The following is a 13,543-nucleotide window of genomic DNA, read 5'->3' as shown; positions in this document are numbered from 1 at the left end:
ATGAGATTTTGGATTAAAATGTTACTATCATGTATCGAAACTTTGAGGGATTTGGGGCTAAATATGCTTGGCCATGAGACAGACATGAATTTGGGGGGGCCAAAAGGTGGACTGTGGTGGGCTGAATAGTGGCCCTCCAAAAGATATGTTCAAGTCTTAACTTCTGGAACCTGTGAATGTGACCTTATTCGGGAAAATAGTCTGTTCAGGTGCAATTAAGTCAAAGATTTTGAGATGAGATCATCCTGGTTTAGGGTGGGATGTAAATCCAATGGTGTGGTTTATAAGAGAAGGCAGAGGAAGATTTGAGACACTCAGACATAAAAGAGGAAGACCATGTGAAGGCAGAGATCGGAGGTAGGCAGCCCCAAAGATAAGAACACCTGGAGTCACCAAAAGCTGGGGGAGGCAAGAAGGAATCCTTCCCTAGAGGACAAAGGGAAGAGCCCAAAGAGCATGGCCCAGGCAACAACTGCGACTGAGGACTTGTAGCCTCTACGACTGTGAAAGAGTAAGTTTCTCTGGCACGAATCTGTTATGGCAGCCCTAGGGAACTGCTAGAATAGCCAAGATAAGTGAAAATAAGAGCTCAAATACTTGCAAACAAATGTACATAGCAGCACTATCCACAATAGTCAAATGGTGGAAACACCCTAAATGTCCATCAAACGATGAATGGATCGATGAAATACGGTATACATAACACAATCGAATATTGATCAGCTATAAAAAGTACTGAAGTACAGATACGTGCTGCATGTCAATGAGCCTCCCAAACATTACTTTAAGTAAAAGAAGACAAACACAAAAAGTCACATATAGTATAATTTCATTTATATGAAATACCCAGAATAGACAAATCCTTACACAAAGAAGGAAAATTGCTGGCGGTCAGGAAAGGCAGGGAGGGAGGAATGGGGAGGGGCTGCTTAATGGGTACAAGGTTGTCCTTTGGGGTGATGAAAATGTTTGGAACTTGACAAAAGTGGCAGTTGTACAGTACTGTGAATGTGTGATGAATACATAGTGAATGTGCCACTGAATTGTACACGTTAAAATAGTTAATTTTATGTTGTATGAACTTCACCTCAATAAGAAAAAGTTCTTTAAAGACAAAAGTACAAAAATCATGCTCTGAAAACTGCAAAACATTGTTGAAATAAGTAAAGACTATCTAAATAAATGGAAAAACATCCTGCATTTATGGACCAGAAGATAATATTGTTAAAATGGCAATACTTCTCAAATTGATCTACAGATTCAATGCAATCCCTACCAGAATCCCAGCTGACTTCTTTGTAGAAATTGACAAGCTGATTCTAAACTTCATATGGAAATTCAAGGGACTTGGAATAACCAAAACAATTTTGAAAAAGAAAAGCAAGGTAGGAAGACACACTGCCCAATTTAAAAATTTACTACAAACTGTTCAAGACAGTATGAGAGTTCAGAAATAAAACCACATGTCCATGCTCAACTGCTTTTTGACAAGAGTACCAAAATCATTCAATGGGGCAAGACTAGTCTTGCCAACAAATGGTGCTGGGACAACTGGATAGTCTCATGCAAAAGAATGAAGTTGAAACCCGACCTCACCCCATATAAAAAAACTAACTCAAAATGGACCAATGACCAAAATATAAGAGCTTAAAATAAAAAGCCATTAAGAGGGGCATCTGGGTGGCTCAGCTGGTTAAGCATCTGCCTTCAGCTCAGGTCATGATCCCAGAGTCCTGGGATAGAGCCCCAAGTTGGGCTTCCTGTTCAACAGGGGAGTCTGCTTCTTCCTCTCCCTCTGCCCCTGCTCCTGTACTCTCTCGCTCACTCTGTCTCGCAAATAAATAAATAAATAAAGTCTTTTCTTTTATTTTATTTAAAAACTGAAAAATAAAAAGCCATTAGGAGAAAACAGAGGGGTAAATCATCATAACCTTGCATCTAGAAATAGGATTTTAGATATGATACTCAAAGCACGAGCAATATATGTGCATATATCTGCTAAGAGACTTGTATCTGTGGTATATAAAGAACTCTCACAACCCAAAAATAACGAGACAAACAACCAGATGTAAAAGCAGCCAAAGGATCTGAATACCATTTCTCCAAAGAAGCTAGACGAATGTTCATTATGCGCATGAAAAGATGTCTAACATCACTAGTCATGAGGGAACTACAAACCAAAACCACAATGAGATACCACCTCACAACCACTAGGATGGCTATAATCAAAAACAGAGAGTACCAAGTGTTGTCAAAGGTGGGGAGAAACCGGAGCTCTCATTTGTTGCCGGTGGGAAAATAAAGGGGTGCGGCCACTTTGTGAGCCAGTCTGGCAATTCCTCAAACGGTTAAATATAGAGTTAACAGGTAACCCAGCAATTCCGTCCCAGACTATGTGCTTAAGAGACATGAAACTCTGTGTCCACATAAAATCTTATGAAAGAATGCTTAGAGCAGCATTGATTATAGTAACCAAAAAGTGGGAAAAACCCAAATGGCCATCGACTGATAAATGGATCAACGGATATGGTATAAATGAAATAGTATTCAGTATTACATGGAGTAGTATTCGATCATAGAAAGGAATGAAGTACTGACGCCTGTTACAACATGGGTGAATCTTCAATACATTATAACAAGCAGAAGGAGCCAGTCACAAAATACTACATATCACATGATGCCATTCATAGGAAACGGCCAGAACAGGGAAATCCACAGAGACAAAAAGCAGAAGAGTACTTGCCTAGGGCTGGTGGGCAAGGAGAATGGGCAGTGATGGTTAACAGGTAGCACCTCTTTCTGGAATGATGAAAATGTTTTAAAATTGATCATGGTGGGGGAGCCTGCTTCTCCCTCTCCCTCTGCCTGCTGCTCTGCCTACTTGTGCTCGCTCTCTCTCTCTGTCTAATAAATAAATAAACAAATAAATAAAATCTTCAAAAACATTAATCATGGTGGTAGTAGCACAACTCTATAAAGACACTGAAAACCATTGAATTGCTCACTTTCAATGGAAGAAATGTAAGGTCTGAGAACTATATCTCAATAAAGCCATTACAAAAAATAAAAGGACGCAGAGAGAGAGCGTCTACTTGATCTGTGCCTGAAACACAGCTGTTCACACTGTAACCCCCATGTGTTATTTTCTCTGGTTCTTCCAGCCACCTTGTGGTGGAGGAATTATCTCCATTTGAAAGATACTATCATTGTGTGTGATCCGGTATCAAATCAGACCCCATCTCCACAAGAGAAACAGGAAGCCAGTGTAGATGCCTATAGAGTGCAAAGTGCTATGCCAGGCTCTTCACACACATCACCTCATTTCACCCTGAAGTGCCCTAGAAGCATCATTTCACAGATAAAGAAATCCAGGCCCAAAGAGGTATAAGCCTTCTGTCCTGAGACACAGCAATGACATAATAAAGCAGGATTTGAACCCAGTTCTGTTGGATTCCGTTGCTGGTGTCCTTTCCCCTATGCCACCCCTGGTTCCCAGGATCTGAGTCCTGTGCCCCCAACACCGAGAGCTCCTACCCACCCTCCTCCCCAGCCCCATGCTGCCAGATTGGTGCATGTTTCCTGTCCATTTCTCTCACCAGCCAGCCTGTCTCCACTCGCACTGTATACGGAGAGAACAAAGAGCTAGTCTTGGTGCCACAGCCAGCTGGCCTGATTCCCCAGGAGAAGGAATTCCAGTGCCACAGAAGCCTGCCTGTGTCTACGGAAACCCCGGAGGACCCAGACGAAGAGGGAGAAAAACCACTCTCCCACTGCAAATGGGCTGCCCAGAGATGTCTGCCCAGCCTGCTAGGGGAGCCGCTGAGAAGGACAGGAAGGACACAGTCCTCCATGGGAGCTCCTGGCCAGAATCCCCGCCTTGGACACACTAGCAGTGGAACACAAGGCTCACAGTGGGACAGCAGCAGAACTAGATGTTCTCTGGTAGGAGCAGTAGGGAACTTTGACCTGAGCCAGGAGTCTGGACACGGGCTTCCAAGGCAGCCCAGACACTTAGCCCCAGTCCTCACCCACTTCCTGGGAGATGGTTCCAGCAGGTTTGGTTTGGCCCACGGCTCCCACAACCCCTCCCCCCATTGGTACCCAGGGGCTGGGGACTGACTGGGAGAAGGGGTTTTCCCTCAGAAGGGAGATGGGACAGGAGGAAGATGAGGCCAGGGATGGGGCTGAGTCACCATGGTCTTTTCGCCATGAGGGCAGGGCTTCCCCGCTTGGCCCAGCCCTGGGGGCAGGCTGGTGGGACGCGGCCAGCCACTGCTGGGGTGGAGCTGACTCCTCATAAGGAGAGGGAGAGCTGCCCCAGACTCAGGAGGAGCTGCAGCACCATGGCCAAGACGAGGGGTAAGTGGGGTGCGTCCTCTAGATCTGAGGCTGAGGCACCTGAGGGACGAAGTGCTGGACATTGAAACGGGGCAAGGAGCTAGAGGGAGGGAGGGGGTTAAGATGGGCCGGAGAGGGAGTCTGGGCATAGGGCCATGCAAAAGGAAAGGCCTAGGGGCTGAGACAGGACAGGGCTAGATCAGGGACAGCACATGGGTCCAGATGCTGAAAGTGAGTCAAGAGAATGGGCATAGGTGTGGATCATGAGTCGGGGGGGTTGGGCCCATTCAAGGGGAAGGACATGGGGCCTGAAACAGGAATGGCGGTAGCTCAGGGAGATGGGAGAGTGGATTTGGGAGGTTGAGGTAGGCCTGGAAGGTGGGGAGAGGGGGTGAGGGTTGGGGATCTCTGCCATGGTGTGTGGTCACCCTCTCTTCTTTTCTGAGGAGTCACCCCTGAAGAAGGCTCTCCTGGCATTTGGAAGGGTCTGCACTGGGACCCAGTAGGGTCTCCTGCCCCACTTCAGGGGGTGGCCCCTGAAGTTCCCTTCCTTCTGTGCGCCTCGGGTGTCCGGCATGGACAAAGACTGGACTAAGGGGGTTCTCACTCGCCCAAAAATCCTAGGGCTAGTGCCAGGGGGTACAGTGCATCACAGGTCCTGGCTGTTCCCCTTCAGAGCAGGTGACACTGAGGACACCATACAGCCTCTTGTCGCAGACTCCCAGGTGAACTTCTCCGTGCATCGGAGCAGTTAATTGTGGAGACGAAAACCACGTCACTGGACTTATTGCATGTTACATATTAACTATGGTTTCCCATCTCGGCTGCCCATTAGGAAAGCTGGAGGGATTTGAAAAAATCCTGTGAGGCTGGAGAAGAGTAGTGGGCCTGCCAAGGTCCCACGGAGAAACTGGTCACAGGTCTCCCCGGAGAGAAGTGTGCCTCACATAGTCTTGCTTTCACGCACCCATCCTCTCACAAATGCACACATTCTCAAAGAACACAGACACCCTCTGGCCCTGCCACCCAGCCTCACATTCAAACACACTCACAGAATCTCACACGAGAACGCAGCAAACACATTCGCTCTCGAACTCCAGCAAATACATGCATGTCCCATTCACTCTTCAGACCCAGGCCACACACACCACCTCGCTGTCCCATAGAGATTCATCCACACATTTGCTCAGGTGCCCACACCAGGCCACAGACACACCCCCTCCCATGAAATCACAGATGACACAAAGTCTTACAGGGCAGCAATCACAAACTCACAATCACTGCAACTTACATCACAGACAGGCTCACACACACACTCATCATCAGAAGCAGGCATAGTCACAGTCAGAGAGGACCCTGTACACACTCGTGAGTTTCCAATCACATGCACACACATGAACGCACGCATTCACATTTACCATCACGTGGCTAACACCAGCACGGTTCACACATACATCCGTGCCCCACACATCACAATTGCCCCCGCACAGACACAATCAGAAACACACATGTTTACCACCACACATTTGACAGGTACTGCCTGACCTCACCACCCCCGCTCATTCACACAGCCAAGCTCATCCCGGGTAGGGCAGGACACAGAGCCTGGGCCCCAGAAAGGCAGCCCCCAATTCCCTTCTCTACCACAGGAATCCTGATCCTGGGGCTCCTGTTGGCTACTCCCAGCTGCCTTGGCTTCTTGGAGGATGTGGCCAAGTGCCTTCAGGACCCGGAGTATGAGTCCATCCTTGCCACGGCGCAGGAGGGACTCCACACCTCCCCGCTGCCCAAGCGTGTGGTAATAGTGGGAGCTGGCATGTCAGGCCTGGTGGCGGCCAAGGCCCTACAGGATGCTGGCCACCAGGTGAGCGGATCTTGGAGGGGTTTCAATGCTTTGCCTCCAGTTTGCTTTCTTGGGTGGGAAAAGAAAAAGAGAGAAGATACAGCCAACTCGTAGACGGCTGTTCATAACTGGCTGGGTCTCTTAGCCCTTAGTTATGGTTCCTCAAAACTCCAGCCTCCCCCGAGACTTGACCCTAACTGCACTTGTATTCTCATGGAAGCAAAAGTGGAAGAGTTACGCTAACAAGAAAAGGCCAAGAGGCACTTGGTGCCCCACCACCATGGAGCATTCTGCCCCACTTCCATGACTCAGGACCCTCCCCACCCCCATCTGGTTATCCTGCACATTCAGGGAACCCACTGCTGGGAATTTCGGACTGGAGCCTGTGGTGGGATGCAGATGGGTGTACAGGGCGGGAGAAGGGAAAGCATGACACTGGGAAAAACAGCAGGTTCTCTGGACCCCAGGTAACCATCCTGGAAACCAGCCAACACATCGGGGGTCGAGTTGCCACAATCAGGAATGAGGAGGAGGGCTGGTACCATGAACTGGGGCCCATGCGAATCCCAAAGTCCCACAGGTAAGTCCCAGGGAAGGAATGGGCAAAGGGCAAGCAAGAGGAATTAGGTGGTGGGAAGGGGGGAAGAGAGGGGACCCTGCTGCCATAGTGTCAGAATTTCTCAGATCCACTGTCTCATGTGGTTCAGTCCTGCAAGTCGAGACCAACACTGGTCTCCCATTTGACAGGGAAGACTGAGGCTCAGAGCCCAGGGTCCCACAGAAAGTCCTAGGTCCCAAACTAGTAATAATAGTTACCTTAATTCATCAAATTGTGAACTTCGAACATGGACAGCTTCATATATGTCAATTATACCCCATTAGGTTACAAACTAATAGTAATTAATAGTCCTATCGGCTGCCACGCTGAACACCACATGGGCATTATTTCATCTGATCCTCTTATTTTCCAGTTACAACAAGAAACTGGGCTCAGAGATATTAAGTGACTTACCCAATGTTCTCGTAGGAAAAAGTGACAGAGTTCCTTTTCAAAATCAAGGAGGCAACTGGCCCCAAAACATATGCTCAACCCCTATGCTCTAATTGGCTCCTGGAACAGAACCCAGTCCCTGGTTCTGAGGCTTGTACGACAAAAGAGATCCTTCCTCGGTGTCCCACGTACCTCCAAAAATATGACTACTTTTTTGCCATAAGCATAAACTAAACCCAAGACTTCCCTCCAAATGCCAACAGAAACAAAAACAAAGACAAAAGGAAACCAGGGGTCTTTAGATTTGGCCTCACCTTCCTTAGAAATGGAAGATGGGATTTCAAATACTGTCTGAAACTAAAGGCCTTGGTTCTACTTAAGTCCTGTACTCGGGGATTTCTTACAGGGCTTTCCCTGGGTGATGGGTAAACTCTGTCCTCATGACCTTCCCTGGGGCAAATACAGAAGGAAAAGAATACCACAACACGAGGAAGCAGGGTTAGAGTTGAGGAAACAGTCTGAGCTCCCCCAGGGACATGAAGAAACTGGTTTCCCTGGAAAAGGCTTCTATAGTGAGGTCAGCGGGAAGGAGGTGTCACTGGGAGAGGTGCCATGTCACACCTGTATCTTCTCCAGGCTGGTTCATACCTATGTCAAGAAGCTTGGCCTGAAGCTGAACAAGTTCATACAGTATGATGGCAACACCTGGTACCTCATCAACGGAAAACGCCATCGTTCCAGGGAGGTCCAGGACAATCCAGGGGTCCTGGGCTATTCCATGAGCCCAACGGAGAAGGCCAAAAGCCCTAGTAATCTCTTCGACCAGTCCATTGCCAAGGTGCCTCCTGCCTCACCCCTCCCAGGGTCGGGAAAGAAAAAGTTCTGGCCCAAGGTCACCTGGCAAGTTAGTGGATAGACCCAGGTGACCTGTTGCCCATCCAGCACTCTTGTGATTGGTCTCTCCTCTAATGTCCCCTAAGAATGTTGCCACCCTGTCCCTGGTGCCCAGCCCCATCTCTTCTCCTGTCCCTGGTGGTCTAATGGCCCACTGCTTGATGGTGACAGTGGAAGGAAAGGGAATCACCAGATAACCCAATCCTTGGTAATGAATCAATCTTCCTGGATTGCAGTGAATGTCTTCCCTTAAATTTTAGTCTCCAAAGGTCCTTCAATGAAGGGGAGACTTGGGAGGAAAAATGAACATTTAGGAGCTCTTGGAAGCATCCTTCCCCTGGTCTTCCCATCCCCCACCTCCTTGTTCCCACCCTCTTCAAAGGACATCCAGAGAATGCAGGAGTCCTGCCGCTGGTTCTATGGCTTTAATCTAAGCTGCTGCCTCTTTCTAACCCCTTTCACAGCTCAAAGAAAATTTGAAAAATTTCAACTGCAGCCAGCTGCTGTCCTTTTATGATTCTTACTCCACCAAGGTACGTCAGTCACAGAAGTCCCAGGATAGGGGTGGAGGGGGTCTGTGCTCAGCCTAGCCCCCTGGGGTTGTCCCCTGAAGACCAGGACCTTCTCTTCCCACCACCAAAGCCTTCACCTTCCTGGAGTCCAGTCCCGCCCCTTACCTGCCCCTGGCCCCCGCTGAAGCCCCTTCCGACATGCTGGGTCGCCCATCTGGATCTTCCACTTCCCCACAGGCTTACTTGGTGAAGGAAGGGGAGCTGAGTGAAGGAGCAGTAAAGATGATCGGGACTGTGATGAATGAGGATGCTGCATACTATAAATCCCTCCTAGAGTCCCTGTGGGATAGCTTCATCTTCTCCAAAAATAACAAGTAAGGCCAACTGGGACCAGGGCTGGAATGTGCCCTTCCTCCAGTCCTCAGAGCAGAGAAATGGAACTATGATTAATGAGTAGTCATTGTGTGCCAGGCACAACGGGAAGCACTTTCCAAAAACTGTCCCATTCAATCACCTGGAAGGTTGGTACTATTACTCACAGCCATTTTACGGGTGGGGATGCTGAGGCTCAGAGGAGTTCTATAATTTACCCAAGTTCACACAATGGGTGAAAGCTGGAGCCAGACTCCAAACCCAGGTCTGTGGGACTCCTCCTGGGACACAGGACTGCATGGTAGCTCAATCTCTAGACTGTGTCTGTCATCCTGGGATAGTACCTCTCCAGCCGGTATCAGTTTTCCAAAGTGTAAAATTCAACAGTGATCCCTCTTGCGCAGAGACTAGTTAAGAGACGTATATGAAGCCTCCGGCACAGGCTGCAGGAAGCTAGTTTCCCTGCTTTCCAGTCCAGGAAGGCAGTCAGCAACTCAGCCAAGGGGCCCAGTGACCCCACACTCACCCTCTGCCCTCCCGTCACCCCTGCAGCTTTTCCGAGATCACCGGTGGCTTCGACCAGCTCCCCAAAGCCCTCAGCGCCACCCTGAAGCCTGGCACCATCCACCTGGGCTCCAACGTGGAGACGGTAGTGAGGGATGGGCCCAAGGTCCAGGTTTCCTACCGGGTGGGCAAGCCTGGCTCTGCACTGCGCACTCTCACCTCGGACTTTGTCATCATCACGGCCTCAGCCAAGGCCACACGCCTCATCACCTTTAAGCCACCGCTGTCCCTGGACAAGAGGGAAGCACTCCGCTTGGTGCATTACACCAGTGCCACCAAGGTGATCCTGACCTGTAAGGAGCCCTTCTGGGAGCGCGATGGCATCCGGGGTGGGGTCTCTATCACCGACCGGCCCTCGCGCCACATCTACTACCCCAGCCACAGCTTCCCCAGTGGCAAGAGCATCCTGCTGGCCTCCTACACCGTGGACGATGATTCCCTCTTCTTCACATCCATGACGCACGAGCAGATGGAGGATGTGGTCCTGGAGGATGTGGCGGCCGTGCACCAGATACCCAAGGACGAGCTGCGGCGCATCTGCCCCTCCTCCGTGGCCAAGCGCTGGTCACTGGACCCCCTCGCCATGGGGGCCTTCGCTGAGTTCACACCCTACCAGTTTATCGACTATTCACAGGAGCTCTTCAAGCCCGAGGGCCGCATCCACTTTGCCGGCGAGCACACTAGCATGCCCCATGGCTGGATAGACACTGCCATCAAGTCGGGCCTGCAGGCAGCCAGGAATATCCAGGCTGCTGTGGATAAGGAGGCCACCAGAGGCCAGAAGGCCTTCACTCGCACCTAGAACTATTTCTAACGCAGAGAGAAATCCCTGAGGGAATCTGGCAGGAAAAGTGCTGGGAGGTGGGAGCTGGAGGCAGAGACCTTGGAGAGAGGTCACCATTAGTCTTCCTGGCCCACAAGCAAGAATCCAAAAATGCCAAAGAATCAGCTGGCAAGTCCACAAAGAATCATTCCCTTTCCTGCTACTCTCTCCTGCCAGGCCTTGAGGAGGGAAGCAACGGGGTCAGCATAGATGGAGGGTAAGGAACAAATCGAGGACGGTGAGCACTGGAACCAGCCCTGAGCTTGGATTGTCTCCTGCTGTGTAATAGTAACAAGCAGAAGAGAAAGCCTCCAACAATGCCCTAATTTCATCATATACAACTAGAAGCTTCAAAAAGAACAGACAAACCCCAAACCACAGCTGTGTTAAACCACAGATTGGCCACACACAAACCCGCAGTGCACGGAAACCCATCATCACGTGCCCGAGCCGGGGGCCTCACATCTTGGCCCAACATGGAATCTAGATGGATGGGAGAGATAATGGTTCTTCTCTGTTCTTTTTGAGCTTGCAAGAGCAGGATCTTGGCTTCCGAGAGACACCTCCTGGCCCATAGACTTCTCTTCTTCACTCTTACCTCCCCATCACCAGCCAGACCTCCCTCCCCACCTCTGCCTGTCCAGCCTACACATCCCCCTGAGAGGACACAAAGATTCTCCATACTTCCACTCTGCTCTTTTTTTTTTTTTTTAACAGAAGAGCCCTGTCCTTCCAGACCCAACCCAATCCTCTCTTAGCCACACCCAAACCCCAGGGATCTTTCTCTCTCTCTTAAACTTCCACCCTTCCTCCCTAGAGTCCCAAATGTTTGGACTGTGGATCTTCCTATGTTATTATGTAATTACTCTGTGAGGGCATATTATCTGCCAATCTACACAGAGAGCCCCAAGGGCTGGGATCATATCATGTATGCTTCGGTTAATTTTCCCCCATAAACACTATATATATGCTATTTCCTTCACCCTCTCAATAAATACTCATTTTGCATCTACCATGTGTCAGGCAATGTGCTGAGTGCCAGATACGAAGACTGAGTAGCATCATTCAATTGAATCAAACCTCCAACCCTACCTGTGTCCCCATACCTCCAATGATCAGTTCCCAAATATGGCTCATTTTATATCCCAATTTCTTGGGTATTTGTGCTCCAGCACGCAAAAGGAAGAAGTAAATAAAGGGGTAAACCCTTTCCCTGGAGAACATTCCTACCAGGGTGACCCTGGAAGACTGTGAAGACCAGCCTGGTGCAGGGAGTGGTACGTCTTGAGACTGGACTGGCGTAGTGCATGGAAGGAAGGGAATAGAGAGAGAAAATTCACATTTTCTTAATGCATTTTGGTCTATTGTTAAAGTCCCAGCTGGCTTTATTCCAGTTTTCCACTCACCCCTGTATTAGTCAGGACCTTTTCAGTTACAAGTGCTAGAAATCAAACACAGACTAGCTTAAAGGAAATGAAATGTTTTAGCTCACATATGCGGAAAGTCCAGGGTGAAGCTCGCGTCATCCAGGCTGCCTGGGTTTAGGAATTAATAAATTATCATTAAGGTTCTCTCTCTTTCCACTTCTTGACCCTTAGCTAACTTAGCTTCTGTATTGAGTTAAATGAGTCCCCTAAAATTCACATCCACCCCCCAAACTGTGAATGTGACCTTATTTGGAAATAGGGTCTTAAGTTAAGATGAAGTCATACTGCGGTAGGGTAGACCCGATTCCGGTAACTGGTACCCTGATAAGAAGAGGGAAATTTGGACAGAGACATACTCAGAAGGAAGACAGCCACGTGAGGATGGGGGCAGTGGGAGCATTGCATCTACAAGCCAAGGAATGGAAATGATAGGCTCCTCCGAAGGCCAGGAGAAAGGCATGGAGCACCTTCTTCCTCAGAGACCCCAGAAGGGACACCTTGATTCTGAACTTCTTTGAGTACTGCAAGAAAATAAATTTTTGCCGTTTTAAGCCATCTAATTGTGTAGTAATTCGTTATGGCAGCCCTAGGAAACTAATAGCTTCCTTCCTTCTTCTAGCAAGGAACACAGTAGCAACTCCAAGGTTACATCTTCATAGGTTGTCATCCAAGGGAAAAGAAAGGGCTCTTCTCTCCCAGTGCATTTTTTAAAAAATATTTTCACACTACCCATCCACCTGCTGGAGCAGGGGCTCACCCCTTGGCATAGAAAGTAGGTCTTGTGACCGGCAGCCCCAGCCACCAGTGGAAAGGACCACCTCTTAAGAAGAATATTTGGGGCAGATAAAAACAACAGATGTACACCACAAATGGCAACTCCTCCAGACCCCAGGGTTGGGCTAAAGGATGCTGCAGAGAGCCACGCTAGATAAAGAACCGGACCACCTCCTTTGTTTTAGAGATCCTGGTTGAGTTTGATAACTGACCATTTGGGCCACTTGTCTTTTATCTTCCTGAGCTTTAAATGCTTGCTCTTATGTTTTAAATTTACCAAAAAAGAGCATACCTATAAAACCCTAGGTTCCCCACCCTCGACCCCAATAAAAACAGAACCCCAAGCCCATGTGTTCCCTTTACCTGCGACTTTACTGTGTGGCCCCAGGTGTGCTGTGTAATTTCCAGGCCTGGAAAAAACAAATTTTTATTTTTTCAAAGTTTCCTGATGGTTGTTACTGAAAGGTGCCTTATAATCATAAGAACTACAAGGGGAGATGTCTGCGGGAAGCTCGCCAGAGCCAGGTGAATGCCCCTGGTACGCCTAGCCGATACTCACAGACTGAGACTGGCACCGACCAGAGGCAAATGACTCCCAGCATTTGGATGGGAGTATCAGGCAGAAAATGAAAAGGTTCAGAAATACCCGAGGACTGTCGTTGGGGACACACAGCTGCTACACAGAGTTCTTGATTACAAACAACAGAAACCAAGTCTGAGTGACTTAAGCTGAAGAGGAACTTGAGGAAGAACATCAAGAAGCTACAAAATTGACAGGAAGAAAGGTAGACTGATGTCAAAGGAGCCCAGGTGGCCTGAGCCACAGCCAAGCTCCCAGCTCCTGCCACTGGAGCAGCCTGGCCGCTGGCTGGCATGGTGGCCACGGAGCACAGCCGCCGCCACCAACACCAGCCACAGGATGCTCCTGCTGCTGTCAGATGCGTTCTCACCGCCCACTGCTTCTTTGCGTCACTTCCCCCAGACTCGAAGTCCCAGACGGCAGCA

General features: G+C 49.1%; 1 protein-coding gene across 1 annotated transcript; it reads left to right on the top strand.

Moving 5' to 3' along the window:
• The first annotated feature begins 4,208 nt into the window (after positions 1–4,208).
• LOC123793625 (L-amino-acid oxidase-like) lies at positions 4,209–10,316 on the top strand. Its single transcript, XM_045799450.2, has 7 exons — positions 4,209–4,359; positions 5,988–6,202; positions 6,649–6,761; positions 7,809–8,010; positions 8,531–8,599; positions 8,816–8,952; positions 9,503–10,316. Exons 1-7 carry the CDS (start codon positions 4,209–4,211, stop codon positions 10,314–10,316), a joined length of 1,701 nt encoding a protein of 566 aa, XP_045655406.2.
• The last annotated feature ends 3,227 nt before the right edge of the window (positions 10,317–13,543 follow it).

Source organism: Ursus americanus, chromosome 12, assembly GCF_024610735.1.
Source record: "Ursus americanus isolate L20-20 chromosome 12, mUrsAme1.1.p, whole genome shotgun sequence".
In the NCBI taxonomy this organism is placed as follows: Eukaryota; Metazoa; Chordata; class Mammalia; order Carnivora; family Ursidae; genus Ursus; species Ursus americanus.
This window is presented reverse-complemented; position numbering and strand designations above follow the sequence as displayed.

What these genes read in the sequence shown, in the direction of transcription:
- LOC123793625 (XM_045799450.2), top strand. Translation starts at nt 4,209, where the DNA reads ATGAGGGCAGGGCTTCCCCGCTTGGCCCAGCCCTGGGGGCAGGCTGGT. An exon ending in TCGACCAGTCCATTGCCAAG is followed by an intron (nt 8,011 to 8,530) that starts GTGCCTCCTGCC and finishes CCCCTTTCACAG; the next exon opens with CTCAAAGAAAATTTGAAAAA. An exon ending in ATGATTCTTACTCCACCAAG is followed by an intron (nt 8,600 to 8,815) that starts GTACGTCAGTCA and finishes ACTTCCCCACAG; the next exon opens with GCTTACTTGGTGAAGGAAGG.